The sequence below is a fragment of the Urocitellus parryii genome, chromosome 3, assembly GCF_045843805.1.
Source record: "Urocitellus parryii isolate mUroPar1 chromosome 3, mUroPar1.hap1, whole genome shotgun sequence".
Classification (NCBI taxonomy): domain Eukaryota; kingdom Metazoa; phylum Chordata; class Mammalia; order Rodentia; family Sciuridae; genus Urocitellus; species Urocitellus parryii.
The window spans coordinates 65,095,953-65,113,605 of record NC_135533.1 but is presented as its reverse complement, the minus strand read 5'-3'; the positions used below and the strand labels follow the sequence as shown (position 1 = coordinate 65,113,605).

Sequence of the window (17,653 nt, the reverse complement as noted above, 5' to 3'; positions counted from 1 at the left end):
TAGTTGTTGCTATTTTTTTCTTCTTCCCCTTCTTTTTTTTCCTTTTCCCTTTCTTCTGCTTCTTCTCCTTCTTTCTCTTTTCCTCTTCTCTTTCATCCTTGCACAGATATTTATTGACTTCTCACTGTGTTTAAACTCTGCATTTAAACACCTTGTCAAAATATGCCAAGTCTTGCACTCAGAATTTTTATTCCATTGAGATGGTAAGGGCGATATGCAACTAACAAATGAGGATTTGATAGATGAATGGAGAGAAAGAGAGATTGCATCAGATGTTGAACAGTGTTAGGGGAAAAACATCATGCAAGAAAAAAAATAGAGAATGACCAGGAGCAAGGATTTCATTGCTTTTGATGGAGTAGTCAATAAAGTCATTTAATGTAACATTTTAACAAAGACCTGAGTAAAAATAAGAATCCAGCCCTGGTGTATGGGGGCAAAGGGTTACACAGGGAAGCTGACTCTGGGGCAAGACTGAAGGAGTCCTTTCTTAATAAGTTTGAGGACCAGGAAGGGGATATTGCTCTATAGGAGTACATAGGAAGGAGGAGTAGGAGAAAAGGTGTGACAGGTAACATGGACAAGAGTATAATCTTGTCGTTGGGAGGAGTTTACATTTTATTATAAGTGAATTGGAAAGATAATGGAGGCTGGGGGAAGGAAGTGACCTGTCAGAGTATCATTGGCTGTCATATGGAGAAAGACATGGAGGTTGGTTGGTAAGATAGAAAGAGACATTAGTTAGAAATCTATTTTAAACAAGATTGACAATAATGATTCAGAAAAGGATGGTCAAAAATTGTTATAAATGAGAATAATAGTGATAGAATACAGGAGAGCAAGAGAAGACGCAAGAGTGAAGCCAAGGTTTTGGGCCTGAGTATCTATTATAATGACATTGTCATTTATTGTATAGAACTCACCTTTCTCTTCCCACCCATGCTTTGCTGGAATCAGGAACACACCAATTAATAGTTATTTTCTGCCTGAAAGGGAGACTAGAAATGGTAATACCACTTAAAATCTGCAAAGTATTTGAATATCCAGTAATTCATTTGCATTGCATATGGTCACATGGATGATTTGTATATCTACTTCTAACCTGAACAAAATGAATTTAAATTTTCTGGAAATATGATGTGATTTGTAATATACTTTGGAAAGCATAAAGAACAGTTCTCATGCACTGAAAATTGAGCTAAGGAAATATTAATTTCTTGAACTATATAAAAAAGGGTTTAAGAGACACTGAAATGGACTTAATCATATTCTTATTAAACTGTGAATTAATACATCTGCTGTAATTTGTCTCTCAGATCCAAGGTTCATCAGTGCTCACCTCATCCCAGAGAGTGACAACCCTGAAGATGACAAAGTATATTTTTTCTTCCGTGAAAATGCAATAGATGGAGAACATTCTGGAAAAGCTACCCATGCTAGAATAGGTCAGATATGCAAGGTGAGGTAAAGAAAAACTGAAGAATTGTGATGTTCTACTCATGTTTTATTTCTTTTTATTTCTCATCATTTTCATTGCAAATTCAATGGAAAAATGTCACTAAAATGTGTCTCAGTACAAGAAATATTGAAATGGTAGAAAGTGATTGCAAATTCATTCTAGTTGCTTTTGAGTAACTCTTCACAATCACAAATATGCAAATAAAGATTGTGAGGTAACTGGCATTATTTCACAATTAGATTAAATGATCTTGGTTTGAAGTTCTGAAGATGTAAAATATTTTCATAGATATAGAGATATAAATTATATCTAGGAGAAATTTGGTATTTTCATATTACATTAAAAAGTTAGATATATAGAATAAAATTGCTCACTGAATGCTAATGAGTTAATTAGTACCAGCAATTAGAAGACATGATAACAGTACTATACTTTTCCTCTAAGGTGTATAGGGTGAAAAAAATGTGAAAAAAAAGTTAGCACATATTAAAGCATCTTTCAAAAAGAAAATCACAAAAACAGATCCAAGGAATTTTCAAATTGAATTCTTCCTTTTTTAAGGAAAAATAACAAAACATTTGAAATATTTTTGTGGTCTCTTTTTTATCCCAAAATAATCTAATTCTTTGTCTCTGGAATGTTCAATTACAAGAAAATTGAAAGTTTTTAACTCTCTGGGAATGTATAAACAAGATATTATATATGAGACTCATTTCTCCACAAAATATAGATCATTTTTAAAGTATTATTACAAGGGTTAAAAAATATAGTTAAGAAAATCATATAAACAAAAGTTAAATCAATGCACTATTTTAGAAGAAACCTATATGTTTATTCAACGTATGCACATAAATATTCTTTTAAAAGACTATAGTTAATATATAACATTGTAATAGAATTTATTGCTACATTTAGGTTTTATTTACAGTGAGAGTACACTTTCAAAATATTTTCTCAGGAATGAGTTTCCTTGATTAAAGTTTATGCAAATATTTTCTCAGTGTGTTATTTGTAAAGTATAAATTCTTTCAATACCTAAAGCTTTGAAAGTAGTTGATGCTAGCTTCTTTTATTGGGGAATATATTTTCAGTATAGATTATGAGGCATGGATTTATCATTCATTCAGTAAATATTCACTGTGTGCCGGTTGTATACCAAGTATTAGCTGTAAACCAGTATTAAAAACAAACAAACAAATAACAAAAAAAAAAAAAACATACACACAGTAATTAGGAGCAAGAGACATCAGTAAAAGAAAACAAACACAACAGTAAATAAATGTTCATCCATGGCCGAGTGGTAACAGGATGGGAAAAGTGAAGTGACTTTAAAGATTAATTGTTTTGTAATCTCAAAAAAATTGAATGTATCCTAGTGACTCGGGACACTGGGACAGGAGAACTGTTAGTTCAAAGCCAGTCTCAGCAAAAGGGAGGCACTATGCAAATCATTGAGACCCTGACTCTATATAAAATACAAAATAAAGCTGGGAATGTGGCTCAGGCCCTGAGTTCAATCTCCAGTACAAAAAAAAAAAAAAAAAAAAGAATGTATTTTTCATGTAAGATATGATGCTGTAAAATACGTACATATTGTAGATAGATAAATCAAGCAAATTAACGTGTATTTCCTCACATATTAAGAATTCTTTGTAGTGAGAATGCTTATAATCCACTTTCTTAACAATTTTAAAGAATATAGTAGATTTTTATTTTCTACTATCACCATTGGACATTTATTGTGAGAAGTTCCTTGAATAAAATTTGAGTCAATGATTTGACCAGTGATATAATAAAAAATAAAAAATGATATTTACTTGTGTCTGGTCATTTACAATGCTTATGGAAATTTTGAAAAATGACGAATTAAGAACTCCCTTGGTTGCATAAAGAACTGTTTTTTTTTTCTTCTGTTTTTTTTTTTAAGAAAGATGACGAAGTTTTATATCGGTCGTAATATACAAAAAAATAAATATTTCAAATTAATGTTTGCATGCACAGGAACTAAAACTGGCTATTTCTCCTTTTAGAATGACTTTGGAGGACACAGAAGTCTTGTGAATAAATGGACAACATTCCTTAAAGCTCGGCTGATTTGCTCAGTGCCAGGCCCAAATGGCATAGACACCCATTTTGATGAACTGCGTAAGTGGTTGGTGTTCACGCAGAGGACATTTGTTCAGTCTTTTCCATAACTGTAAAAAATGCAACTTTCCCCAATTTTGTTTTCAAACAGAGGATGTATTCCTAATGAACTCTAAAGATCCTAAAAACCCAATTGTATATGGAGTGTTTACAACATCCAGGTAAATAACTTTTATTTCCATTTTATGCAAGAAACCTCTTGTCCTTTCATTTTTTTTGAGTGTCTTTAACTATTGAAAATATAATTTTTCAAAGAACCATGTTGCTTTAATCTTTTGAGCTACATTCTTAAGTAGCTTAAATAAGTTATGACCAAAGTAATTGTTTTTAAAATCGAGTTTTAGTAAAGAATATCATCATAGTAAATAGAATGGTAAAACAGTTTGAAAAGTTTGTGTTGTATCCAAGGTTCATCTTTGAGTTTAAACATTTGAATGAAGTCTAGACTATTATCAAAATGATATCTGAGTTTATGAAAGTATTTGGAGCAATATAAACTTAGGGTAAGGAAACTTAATTTATAACTTATGAATTATATGTATACATATAGCTTAATTTAGTACTTATATATTTATAAATTAGTATATACTTAAAATCTCTGTCTTAGTCTCTTTAATCAATTGCTAAATAAATTAGGTAAAAGAAAAGCTCAGATATTCTTTGGTACCAGCAATTCCACTGAGATGAGAGTCATTTCTCTGATCAGATGGTTGGCATGAAAATCTGAGAGGAAAACGCATCTAGAAATGCCAATGCATCCATGGTCCTTTGGTTACCCTCTTCTCCACCTGTCTAGTCTTCACTATATTTTTCTGTATAACTCTGGAATTAAAGCAAGAATTTATAGGTTTAGGAAAAACTGAACAAATGAAACTACTAAATTGCTCTTGTGTACTTTTAAAAAGCATTAATAAAACTTCAGTTATTTATACTTTAAAGTTTTAGTAGTCTTGGGGCTGGGGTTGTGGCTCAGCGGTAGAGTACTCGCCTAGCACATGCAAAGCCTTGGGTTCGATCCTCAGCACATAAAAATAAATAAATAAAATAAAGATATTGTGTCAACTACAACTAAAAAATACTTTAAAAAAAGTTTTAGTAGTCTCTCTCTCTCTCTCTCTCTCTCTCTCTCTCTCTCTCTCTCTAAGAGTCTACTTAATTTGTTATTGGCCACCCTGTAATACATTTTTTAAAAATAATCCTATAATAAGTTCTAATGAGATCAAACAACAAAACCTGAACACTAAATTAGTACTGGGTTTAAACCTATGTTCTATTTTATATACAATATAAAATTCAGTCTTCATTTCCTTCATTTCTCCCTTCTCCTTTCACTTCCACTCCACCTTTCAGTTCTTTCTGTCCTTCTCCCTCCTTCTGCTTTCTTTCCCTTTCCACAATTTCTCTTCTCCCAATTTTTCATCTTTCTTTCCTGAGGCTCTTGCTGTCAATTGAGCAACAATTATCTCTCCATCATTATATTCAGTGTAAATTTCACATCACCGGGTGTTGTTGCAAGAATTCATATATATTTATATGAATACAAATATGAATAAATATTGGCATATTGGTAAAATATTTAAAAGAAAAATAATTCAAATCTATAGTCGGAAAAAGCTCTGTTAGTCATTGTAATAGCATGAAAGAAAGATTAACTGCAATGTCCAACACTAGTTTATTCTGCAAATATTAAAGCTGTCACACACTTCTTGGATGCATTTACTTAATTTTAAACATTAATATGTCCAAATGAAGAAACCTACTTTACTAAATTTATATATAAGCTTCTGTACCAACATATTTCTTCCCTTTGATGTAAAAACAATACAAAAGAAGTGAAGATTGAAGGAGGCTCAAGTCAACCAAAAATTAATCCCTTTTTTCTGCTTCCTCACTGCTTAGTACAGTAGTTCTCAGACATAATGTGTTAGAATCAACTAAAGAATTTGTTAAAATTTGGGTTGCTATTTTTTGTGACCAATTAAATAAATGAATTTAAATAGAAAAAAAATAAACGACAAATAATCAAAATTGAGAATGCCAGTCCCATTCCCAGAGTTCCTGAGTCAGGAGGAATGAGATGGAGGATCCTAAGAATTTACATTTCTGACAAGTTCCCAGGTGATGCCTGTGTTATTGGTCTAGGGACCTCACTTTGCCAGTAGCTTAACGAGTGATAGAATTTCACCTCTCTATTTCAATGAGGTAGATATTTGTTTGTGAGTATGTCTTCATAGCTGAAAATCATATCCATCAAATCTTTCAATGCTGACTGATTACATGAATAAATAAGCAAAACATGTAGCAATGGAAAAGGGATGTACACAATAAACTACATTACCAACTGTGATGCATCACATGTGTTAATTTGCTATTTATTCTATCACAAAAACATTAAATTTTATATATACTTATTGACGTTTACCCTGAATAAAGTGCCATGTGGTAAGTAATTGATATTGCAGGAAAGGAACCAGCCAATCCCTTCCCTCATGAAGCTTGCAGTTTCCAAAAATAAATTGGTAGGAACACAAGGTTTGCATTAGTCTGATTTATATGTCATTTTCTGTGGGGTGAGACCAACTAAAAGATAAGTATTTTTTATTGTAAAAGTGTATGACTGTATAATATGTTTGTGTAAATACATTCTGCAAGTCGTATTTATATAAGCAAAATAAAATGGAAAATTGTGGCAGCTCAGTGACCAATCTCCATTTTACTTCAATTACCTGATTTTATTCAGTAAAATGATGAAAATAATTGTTTAATGCTTGGCTTTAACTTGGGAAAAATAACTACTACTTAAAACTACTTTCTCTGTTGGAAATAGATTATTTTAAATGTTTTCAAAAATATCAAACTATGTTATTAGATCTAATAGCTTTTGGTTTGGGGTATAAAAAACACTATAATGTAAACCAGGTTTGGTGGTTCATGCCTGTTATCCCCGATACTGAAGAGATTAAAATAGGAGGATCACAAGGTCAAAGTCAACCTGGGAAACTTAGTGATACTCAGTCTCAAAGAAAAAGAAAAAGGAAAAAAAATGCATAGCATGTGCATTTTTTCATTTATATATATATATATATATATATATATATATATATACATACATATACATATATACACACACAAATACACACATATGTATATAATACATCAATACATATTTAAAAGAAAATATATATATTTACATATATATAAGACAAATAATTTACCATTCATTTATGCACTAGTTCCAACTTATAAATTCTTTTTTTTCTTTTTCAATTTGTTCTAATTAGTTATATATGACAGTAGAATGCATTTTGATACACTGTACACAAATGAAGCACAACTTCTCCTTCCTCTGGCTGAACATGGTGCAGAATAACAGCAGTAGTGTAATCATACATGAATATAGGGTAATAACATCCGTCTCAATCCAAGTCCTTCCCATCACTCCCCTTCTCTCACTCTCCTCTGCACAATCCAAAGTCCCTTCAATCTCCATTCTTACCCCATATGGATCATCATCCACTTAAAGAAAACATTTGATCTTTGGTTCTTTGAGTTTGGCTTATTTCACTTAGCATGATATTCTCTAGCTCCATCCATTTACCTGCAAATGCCATAATTTTATTCCTCTTTAAGGCTGAGTAAATTCTTAAAAATTCTTGCTTGTTTAAAAGTTTTCTGGTTCCAGTAATAGTGCTCGAGGCTTAAATATGTTGTAAATTTTTATTTCCAAATGACATTAAAGTTAAATACTCATTTAGAATAGATTTTCTATATTTTTTCTAAGTTAATAGTCTGTTTGATATGAATGCATATATTCTGTGAATACTAAAAAAATGGTTTCATTGTGCTATTTTTGAGAAATCATAATTTGTTTTCTTGCGCATTGTTAAAATACATTCGTGTGATTAAAATATTCTTAACATATTATTGCTAAAAATTTATATTCAAGTTTAGATAATATCTGAAATTTAGTAACTCATTCTCAAATTCACATGCCTTTTTATAAGGATGAACATCAGTTTTTATTCTCTTTTTTTTGTTGTTGTTGTTGTTTTCAGTAACATCTTCAAGGGATCAGCAGTATGTATGTACAGCATGAGCGATGTGAGAAGGGTGTTCCTTGGTCCATATGCTCACAGGGATGGTCCCAACTACCAGTGGGTGCCCTATCAAGGAAGAGTTCCCTACCCGCGGCCAGGAACTGTAAGTGGCTTAAATTTTTTAACATGTGAAATGAGTTTATTTCTGCCAAAGGTAAAAAACAAATGCAGCTACAAACAAACACCAAGTACAGATAATATAGAACAAAGATTCAAAGATTAAAAATGAAAGCATGGGCAGGATTTTGTGTGATTTCAATAGAATTCTACATTCATTGCAGATGTCAATATTAAATTCAGTGCTTACCATTTAATACCCATAATTTGTTTTGTTCTGTTTTTGGTCCAAAGATTAAACACAGGGGCACTGTATCACTGAGCTACATCCCCAGCCCTTTTAATTTGAACTTTTGAAAAATAGAAACATATTGTTCTCTCTCTCTCTCTCTCTCTCTCTCAATGGGATACAGTGGAAATGACCTTCATGGAGGGTTGAAACTAATAGGATATATTTGATCTTAAATGTCAGATTGTAGGAAAGTCTCAGCTTGTATATTATATTGGATAAAAAGTATTATAACCAATATTATTATTTCATGAGACTGGACAAAGTTGATAAAGAATATATTTAAAAGAAAATCAAAAAAGAGCAGGGCTAAACATCCAACTGTCTACCTCTCCCTTTCACTTCATAACTGTGGGCACACCAGGTCTAAAAGGAAAATTGGATAGAACCCAAAATAAAACCAGCTTTCAATATTCAATTGAAAGTGGAGACTGGACAAGTAAAGAAACATATCAATAAGATGAAAAACAGTGAAGGTGACTTAAGTATGATGTCAGTGGTAAGGAATAGCTGGATAGAACCATTCATGAGTGTAACTTTTTCTAATATTAGTGATTTTTTTTTTTTTATTTTTGGTACCACGGAGTGAACTCAGGGGCACTCAACCACCAAGCCACATTGACAGCCTCACTAAATTTCTGAGGTTGGCTTTGAACTTGTGATCCTCCTGCCTCAGCCTCCCAAGCTGCTGGGATTATAGGCATTCACCACTGCACCAGCATGCTGATAAATCTTTGAGGAAAAACTTTTATATAATGAAAAAAAACATGCATTTGAAGTTTAGGCTTTAGTTTTACTGCCATGCTTTAATATTCTATTGAATTCAAGTAAATTATGTTTTTAAAATTATTTTATTAAATGTAGCAAACTTTTAATATTCTTATGTTCTCTGTGTTGATAAATTATTTGTGAGAAAATAAAAAATTTACAATTTACAAATATTCTAGCTGATGAATCTTGAAGCATTCTAAAATAGAATTTCAGAATAAATAACTAAGATGGAATATCTATTGATTATAGAAAATCAAATGGGGTTTACAAAAAACAAACTATTTACTCTGTATCTTAATGATAATTTGTTTTTATTTGTTAGTGATAGTTTATATTTCTACAGCTAAGAGTGTCTTTTAAACACAAATCAACTCTTCCCAGGTTGACTGCAATTAATTTGATGACACTTTTTAATTTTTTTTTTTTTTTTTGGTACTGGGGATTGAACCTAGGGGTGCTTAACCTCTGAGCCACATTCTCATGTCTTTTTTTCTTTTTTTTATAATTTATTTGGAGACTCACTACTAGTTTCTGAGTCTGGTTTTGAACTCACCATCCTTCTGCCTCAGCCTCTCAAGCCACTGAGATGACGACACTCCTGAGTTAGTTACTATGCTACTATTTTGAGCTACAAAAATGAACTTAGTTTTCTACCTGAATATGTGTACAATATATTTGGGATTAACAAAAATAGGAATTAGGAAAAAAAGGTGGAAATTATTGTATTCTGAACCTAAGTCTAAGGGAGGTTTTATACATACATAGCATAACTCCTGTATCTGTATATAGATATGGACCTCAATAGCCAGTGTTTTTTCCCATATCACAGATGAAAACTATGAAGCAAGAGATGTTAAGTAATGGAACCAGTATTCAATCTAGGCAGCTTAGTTCTCACCTACTATTCATAGGTAGTTGTTATAAATCAGCAAGCAGTAGACTCTAAGTGTTAGAGACAGGAGGCAGGAAGCATTGCCTGATCTAGGAGCTAGAGGTGACATCTAGCTCTGTGAATGAAGTTCACCTGATAACTGTATCCCAAAAGGTGCTGGCTGAGTACATATCATTCTATCAACACTACTGGGACAAAATATTAAATGACTTTAATATGTCAGTACCACAGCATTTTCTTTCATTTTAAACAAATTCATAAACTAAGTTGTGTATGATAATTAAGACAGTAAGACAAAAGAATAAGGCAAATCATAAGAGACCCCTTGCATTAACCTTAAATCACACATTTCTACACTTTTTGCAAAATTTTACATGGTAGTAAAGCACACAAATAATTTTCAATGTCTTATTTTTTACTGTTTCTTCCAGGTTTTTAATGTAGATATTTGATATTTCTATAACATTAATTAAATAATTTTATAATTTGCTAAAAAACAGAGTAAATTCTTAAATCCATCATTATACCATTTATGTCTGTATACATGCATATACATACATAAATATGCATATATGTATCTTCTCATTTTAAGACAGATTTATTTTATTTCTCATGAATTACTAATGGTTTCTTCAAGGTAATAGCAAAAACAATTGATTTCTCATACTAGGCTTCTTGGAAGCTCAGGATTGTCTCTTAATTATATTTCATCTCCCAAGCTTTTACATTAAAGGGCAGAAATTATTGAAACTAAGACAAGAAGTATGAGACTGGAGATACTGTACTCTAGGAACACTTGTGCTATTTAAGTAAATGCAATGAAAAGAGACATAGTAAAATCTTCATTTTTCTCATTTGATTTATTGCCTTATGTACAGTTTTTCTAGCCGGAGGTGGCACTATGCCAGTGCACAATGATGCTTCCTTTATGACTTGTGGTCATGATGTCATTCTGAGTGGTCAGTTTTCTGCCATGCCAGTTGCTGAGCACTTTGAATAATACTTCTCTTATTTTTAGAAAATTGTACTTATTAAAGTCATAGATGATAGTTTTTTAGGGTTATGTTATAAATAAAGCAATAAAGAATTATTTATATTGCCTTTTAGTTTGAAAATAAATTATCCTTTAGGATAATAATATAGTAAAAAAGTTAAATGTATCCAAGAAAATCATTAACTTTCTCAAATCATATCATTAATTTCATTAGTTGTTGCAGATTTTATTCACTATATCAAATATCCATCATATAAATAAAGCATGTGATGGCACAACTAATAGAGTTTTCATATACCTCCTGTACACTGAATTCATCAGATGGATTTGAAGTATTTGGTAAAAAGTAATAGCAAAACTCCTATTGATGAACTATATTTAGAAAATATATACTGCTTTTAAATTAGCATATTGCATATATCAATTTAAGTAGTTGATAATTGGTAACAACTAATTATTACTCATTTAGTTTATTAGTGTAAAAAATAAGTAACTGACTTTGAACAATTTTCATAAGTTTAGAGTCCCAGACCGTTAAGGCAATATGTGTTATAATTATAATTTATAATCTTATTTGTCAGATTTTAATCAAAAAATATTTTTTCTCTTTATCCTCATAGTGTCCCAGTAAAACATTTGGTGGGTTTGACTCTACAAAGGACCTTCCTGATGATGTTATAACCTTTGCAAGAAGTCATCCAGCCATGTACAATCCAGTGTTTCCTATTAATAACCGTCCAATAATGATTAAGACAGATGTAAATTACCAGTTTACACAAATTGTAGTAGATCGAGTGGATGCAGAAGATGGCCAGTATGATGTCATGTTTATTGGAACAGGTAAAATTTTTTTACTTCAGCTATATATTTTCTTCTAAAACAATGTATTTAACTGGTTAAATATATGAAGAACTGAAGACAGATTTATTGACACTTTTAAGGTATAGTTCACCTCTAGTAAATGAATAAATCCTCAAGTATTCTACCATTACAAAGACATTATCTTTTAAAATAAGTTGAGACATATTAATTTAAAAGAGATTTCCTTCTCAAAGAAAAGTTGATAAATGTAAAGCTAATGATTAGGTAAATAATCAATGTTCATAGTTGACTCATAACTCATTCCTGGTTAGTAGCTTTTTAGAACAAAGATATATTTTCCAAACCGTGCCTGAAATTCCCAGGACATTCAGTAATGGCTCCAGAATATAATAATACAAAATTAACTGAGCTTTAAAATTACCTATACAGGGAAAAGCTTAGAGCAAAAATGCTAGTATCAAACTTTATTCATTATTTCTGCTATATAATGAGAAGAAAAAAAGAAAGAGAACTTCATAAGAAAACCCCAAAATTGATCCAGAACATCATCAAATATCTTACTACAGAAACTTAACAACAGCTTTTTACTAATTTCATTATCAGAGACAAAAAGTTTGCAGATATATTTTCAGAAATAATTCCATTATTGTTATGACATTATTTTATTTTCCACTACGCTTTTTATTAGTAATACTATTTTGAAAGTACCAGTTACAAATCTGAAACTTGCTACTTAGGGTCAGATTCCAAGGTAATAAATTTGTAGTCTCCATTAATGTTGTTAACTGACATAAATCAATGGAAAACAGAGTGAGTGCTCCACTGAAACCTTGTATAATAACATTTATTTTCCCTTGGTGAGAAATAGGGGGAAAAAATCACATTAACTACTCCTGCAGAATGGCAACTGTGCAATAATTGCTTTAAAGACTTAAAGTTTTATATGGAAATTATGAAATGCTGTGCTATAAGGTGTATCAAGGTCAGGTCCTGAGCAATATGTTAAAGTCTACTTTTATGGGTAAAGTAGTTTCTCTATCAAATAAAAAGAATTCCAATGAGATCCAGGCTTCCAAAAGAGTCAATGACTTGTCCATACCAATTTCAGGTTGTAAAAATCTTTAGAAAGCAGAAGATAATGGGATTTTTTTCAGCAAATATTAGTTTATCATTTAATATCAAATTATAATTGAATCTCTCTGTAAAATAATTAAATTGACTCAATAATGTCACACTTGCCTTCTTCTTCACCTCCTCTGGCTTAAACTTTTGGGAAGTCCCTCACTCACTTTCAAAACAAGGAAGCTTCTGGGCATTTGACCAAAGAAAACCCAGTTGTAGGCTTTTAATTCCTCTTGGACACAAATTGTCTTTAAGGCACCAATTTAATGAGAAAGTTGAATGTCTGCTGATGTGGATGGTTATAGGTCAGTATAGTCCAGGGTCATCTGTCAGCAAAGTAAATTGATTACAGTAATTGTATCTTTTAACTAAGTTGCACATCATCGTGTATTGATCCTTGTTGAGTAATCTGATTCAATTTGTGTGAAATTGTTTGAAATACTGCTCGGTAAAACTTGATCTGGATCACAGATAAAGTTGTATTTGGGTACTGGGGACCTGATCAGAGGCAGTGAGTAGATTAACCTGATTTCCCTTTAATCTTCAGTGTCGTGAGTCGTCCAAGGTCCTATAAACATAGAAGGATCCTCTTTAAAGAGTATTTTTTTTTAACTTTGTAAGAGATAAGCTAGCAGCCTTTCTTAATCATACATAATGCATTCCTGTTGGTCCTCTGAAAATGGTTATTAACAGCATAAATACATTTAATTGTTTTTCTGGTATAACATATTTTTATTGGTCATGTTTTCTTCATATATAGTCATTTAAACTTGATTAAAATGGACCATGTAAAGCTAAAAAGAATCAATCAAGTTTAGTCACAATTGAAATGTCCAAGAGTTGATTTTTTTTAAGTTAAGGATGACACTGTTGTAGATTTTATCAAGGAATAGAAATATAACCATATGTTGGAAAATCAATATCATCCTTAAACCAATTTCAAGTAAAAGTGCTGGCACTTGTCATTTAAACAACTTTTCTCTTTTGATAATGAAATAAAATAAATAAGGTATGAAATATCTACAAAATGTATACAATATAATTGCTTTTATTATTTATACTTCTGAATTTTAATTTTCTTTAAGTTCTAAAATGCATTAACTAATGTGTGCATTGTTGGAAAACTACTGTAATAAGAAAATCTTATTTATTTTTAAATGTTTTTTTATTAGTTCATTACAGTTATGCACAATATTAGGATTCATTTTGACATAATCATACATGGATAAGAGTTTATTTTGAGAATTTGTTGCTGCCATTCATAACTTCATGATCACTGGTCTCTCTTCAAGGGCCTCTGAGTACTGACAGTTCTCAGGTAACAGGAGGGACAGGCAGGACTCTGAGGATATCACTACCTCTGTTGCTTGACAGCATTCCTTACATCTTATATCTTCCTTCAGTCTTCATGGTAGTACCCACATTTCATAATAAATGTGGAAAAACCTGTCATGTCAAACTGGTAAAAAATTGTTTTTATTTTTTGAGACTCCTGACAATGTGATTGTTTTTTTAAAAAAAAAAAAACTGAATTAATCCAACTGAATCAATTTCTGTAGTGATTTAATACATTTTTTAAAATCATGCAGTTCTGGGAAAAAACCTTCTTCAAAGATTAATATATTTCTAAAAAACTCAATTTTTTTTTTATATTCCAAAGCTATCTTTATGGTTTATAGTCTATAATTTCATGATATACATTTGAATGTGTAATTTGCTAATTTTTCCCAAAAAGTAAAAGGGAGACTATGGTCATTTTTTTTTTCGAGAAGTTCTGATTGTCTCCATTAGTACTGAACTCTGCTCAAGTCTATTTAAATTATGATCTACTCCCTTCTTTTCTTTCTAAGATGTTGGGACCGTTCTTAAAGTAGTCTCAATTCCTAAGGAGACTTGGCATGATTTAGAAGAAGTTCTGCTGGAAGAAATGACAGTTTTTCGGGTGAGTGCTGCTTAATTTCAAGTGTCAACAAGTTCAGTTGTACTTCTTTCCCTCAGGACAGCTGCACACTGAACTTGGTAAGGACAACTAGTCTAGCATACTCTTCTAATTAGCTTGTCAATTAGAAAGCCAGACACTAGTCAAAATAAACCTTGAAACTTTCAGGGCTAGTTAAATCTAAAGAGGTAAAGAAATATATTCTTGGCTCATATTTTGTTTTCTCAATGATAAAATATATGATTTACATTTTATATTATTTATATAAGTTACCTCAATGAATAAACTCCTCCCCTTCTTAAAGTCTCTTCTTTCACACTTTGTGCTATAACAGTGATGATATGCAACTTGCGTGAACATAAGGAGAAATACATTCAAGATGACAGAGTCATGAAGTCATTTTAATCACTTTTAGCTTATTCATGAATTGTTTTATCAGAATTTTATAAAGAAATTTGTTAACTAAAGGAAGTTTGATATTTTATATCACTAGCAACAAATTTATTATAGATTTCTAGTTTACATACTTAGGGAATGTATAGATATTTGTCTCTTTGTCCTGAGTCATAGAAGTCCAGGTAATTTTTTATAGGGTTGGGAAAATTAGGGTTGAAGCACAGGACTTGGGGTGAGGGAAAGAGGAAAACCAAGGTAGTACTGTATGTATGTTATATGTGCAGTTCTTTCTAGAAAGCTAGCTGATAGGAATAGTTTAAATCTAGTACACTTTGATAGAATTATTTATGACATATGAAAAACAGATTCCTATACAAGATGATATTTCAGTTTTTTGATAAAAGAATAGAAGACACACATATTAAGATATTTATAATTGCAAAGTAAACATGAAATGGAGGAAATTGGTGAACAGAAAAATGACAAAATATTGAACAATTCAACTGATCTCTTTAATTTCCAGGTGGCACAGATGATTTATCTATAAAATAAAGGTGCTGGTTTAAAATTTCCATTTGACTCAATATTTGATGGAAAGCAAAGTATTCCCAACACTCTCTTAGCCTGTTATTTTTTTTTTTTTACTAGTGTACTCCCATCAACAGGCTTTTTCTTATCATTCAGTAAGATTTTGAAAAGAGAATGAAGTAAAACATGGCAAGTGTTTTATATGTTAAATCAGTTAAATATGTTAATCAGTTATAATTATCAGTTAAATTATTATTGAAACATATGCTTTGTAAATTGTGACATAAACATTTTTCAGTACTAGACTAACAATGTTCTAGTGGGAAAAGTTTAGGCCTCTCTGTCATATCTACATGACGATTCTATTGGGAACACTAAAACAATTCCACTGAGCTTTCCCATCAATAAACGAATGAGATCAACATGCACTTCATCAGGAGATTAGAATGAGAGACAGCATATTTAAAGTACCAAGGACAGTTACAGCACTGTGGATAAAATGCTATTGTTAATATTATTTTATTGTTTTCATTGAGCTAAACTGAAAGTAAGTGACATTTCCAATAACCTTTTCTACTAATCCATCTAACCTTCAAAATAAAAAAAAATCATCAAAATTTTGATTTTTAAAATCAAGTACTTTAATCTAACTTTTTATGTTAGGTATAAAGTGTTGACTTCTCATTTACCATGTCAGGTAAGTTACCTCAGTGAACAAAAACATTGATACTTTAGCCTATAAATTTTAAAAAACAAAATTACCCAAATGGATTGTGTTTCCACTGAAGAGTCCATTGAGATTTAGCAAATAAATTATGCACATTAAGAAGTGGATTTATAAACTGCCATTTTGTATTCATTGTTATTTCTCCAGAGCCTGAAATATATTTATAATCAATGTTTGTAAATGAAAGAATGAAGCTGTATTGATACGAAAATAAAGGTATAGGAGACACTAAAATATATTAAGCATTAAGCATTTTTAAATTATTTCTGGAATCCTTTACTTGTATTAGACAGTCATAGTTCCTTTTCCGATTCCCCTTTAGTTGTTGTATGTCCTTAAAATAGAGTTAATTTATCAATTCAACAGCAAAAAAATATTTATTGGTATCCATCCTGATTCTAGCACAATGCTAAACTGGGGGGGTACAAAGATGAACACTATTAATATGGTCCCTGAGCTCATGCAGTTTACAGGCTTTTAAGTTTTATAACTCTTCATTTCAATGATTGACTTTTTAATCTACATTGTATTTTGGAGAATTGTCTCAAGTGATGTCATGACATTTAAAAATACTATTCTTTATTCCTATTACTTATTATTTTCTGGGATTATATGAATCAAAGCATGCATAATTTTGCAATGATACTGTATTTTGGCTAAATTTTGTTTCTCATATCTCTTGGATTTTAAGCTTATATTATCTATATTACCTATATTATTTTGAATATTAATAAAATTGTCAACTTAAAAAGATTCTAATTTCAAGTGAACTGTTCAAATGACCAAACAGAGATGAGATGTTCGAAGCCAACGATCTTGCAAATACAATTATTAAATAATTGATTATAATTTATTAGTATTTTCTTGTTTCCAGAGAAATCTACAATCATCTTTTTTTTTAAAGAGAGAGAGAGAGAGAGAGAGAGAGAGAAGAGAGAGAGAGAGAGAATTTTTTAATATTTATTTTTCAGTTTCCGGCTGACACAACATCTTCATTTTATTTTTATGTGGTGCTGAGGATCGAACCCAGTGGCCCGCGCATGCCAGGCAAGCGTGCTACCACTTGAGCCATATCCCCAACCCTACAATCATCTTATATTTGTAATAACTGATAGATTATTTGTTTAGCAGATATCTTAAGAAAATTCTTTGTTTGTCTCTAATAATTGAACATAATTAGGTAATATTGTATTGCCATAGAAACAGTTGTTTAGCTGGGCTGGGGCTGTAGCTCAGCGGCAGAACGCTTGCTTAGCACTCTTGAGGCACTGGGTTTGACCCTTAGCACCACATAAAAATAAAACAAATAAAATAATGCCATTCTGTCCACCTACAACTACAAAACATAAAAATTTAAAAAAGAGAAAGATCTGTTTAGCTGTCCACAATTTTTTAAAGTCTGTTTGCAACCAGGA

General features: G+C 31.1%; 1 protein-coding gene across 1 annotated transcript in view; it reads left to right on the top strand.

The window, feature by feature from the left end:
• Positions 1-17,653, top strand: part of Sema3a (semaphorin 3A) — a 191,245-nt gene that overhangs the window by 144,250 nt on the left and 29,342 nt on the right. The window contains exons 7-12 of the mRNA XM_026384968.2: positions 1,317-1,459; positions 3,490-3,604; positions 3,696-3,765; positions 7,660-7,804; positions 11,325-11,544; positions 14,499-14,590. Of these exons, the coding sequence (XP_026240753.2) occupies positions 1,317-1,459; positions 3,490-3,604; positions 3,696-3,765; positions 7,660-7,804; positions 11,325-11,544; positions 14,499-14,590 (785 nt within the window). The remainder of the gene's footprint in view (positions 1-1,316; positions 1,460-3,489; positions 3,605-3,695; positions 3,766-7,659; positions 7,805-11,324; positions 11,545-14,498; positions 14,591-17,653) is intronic.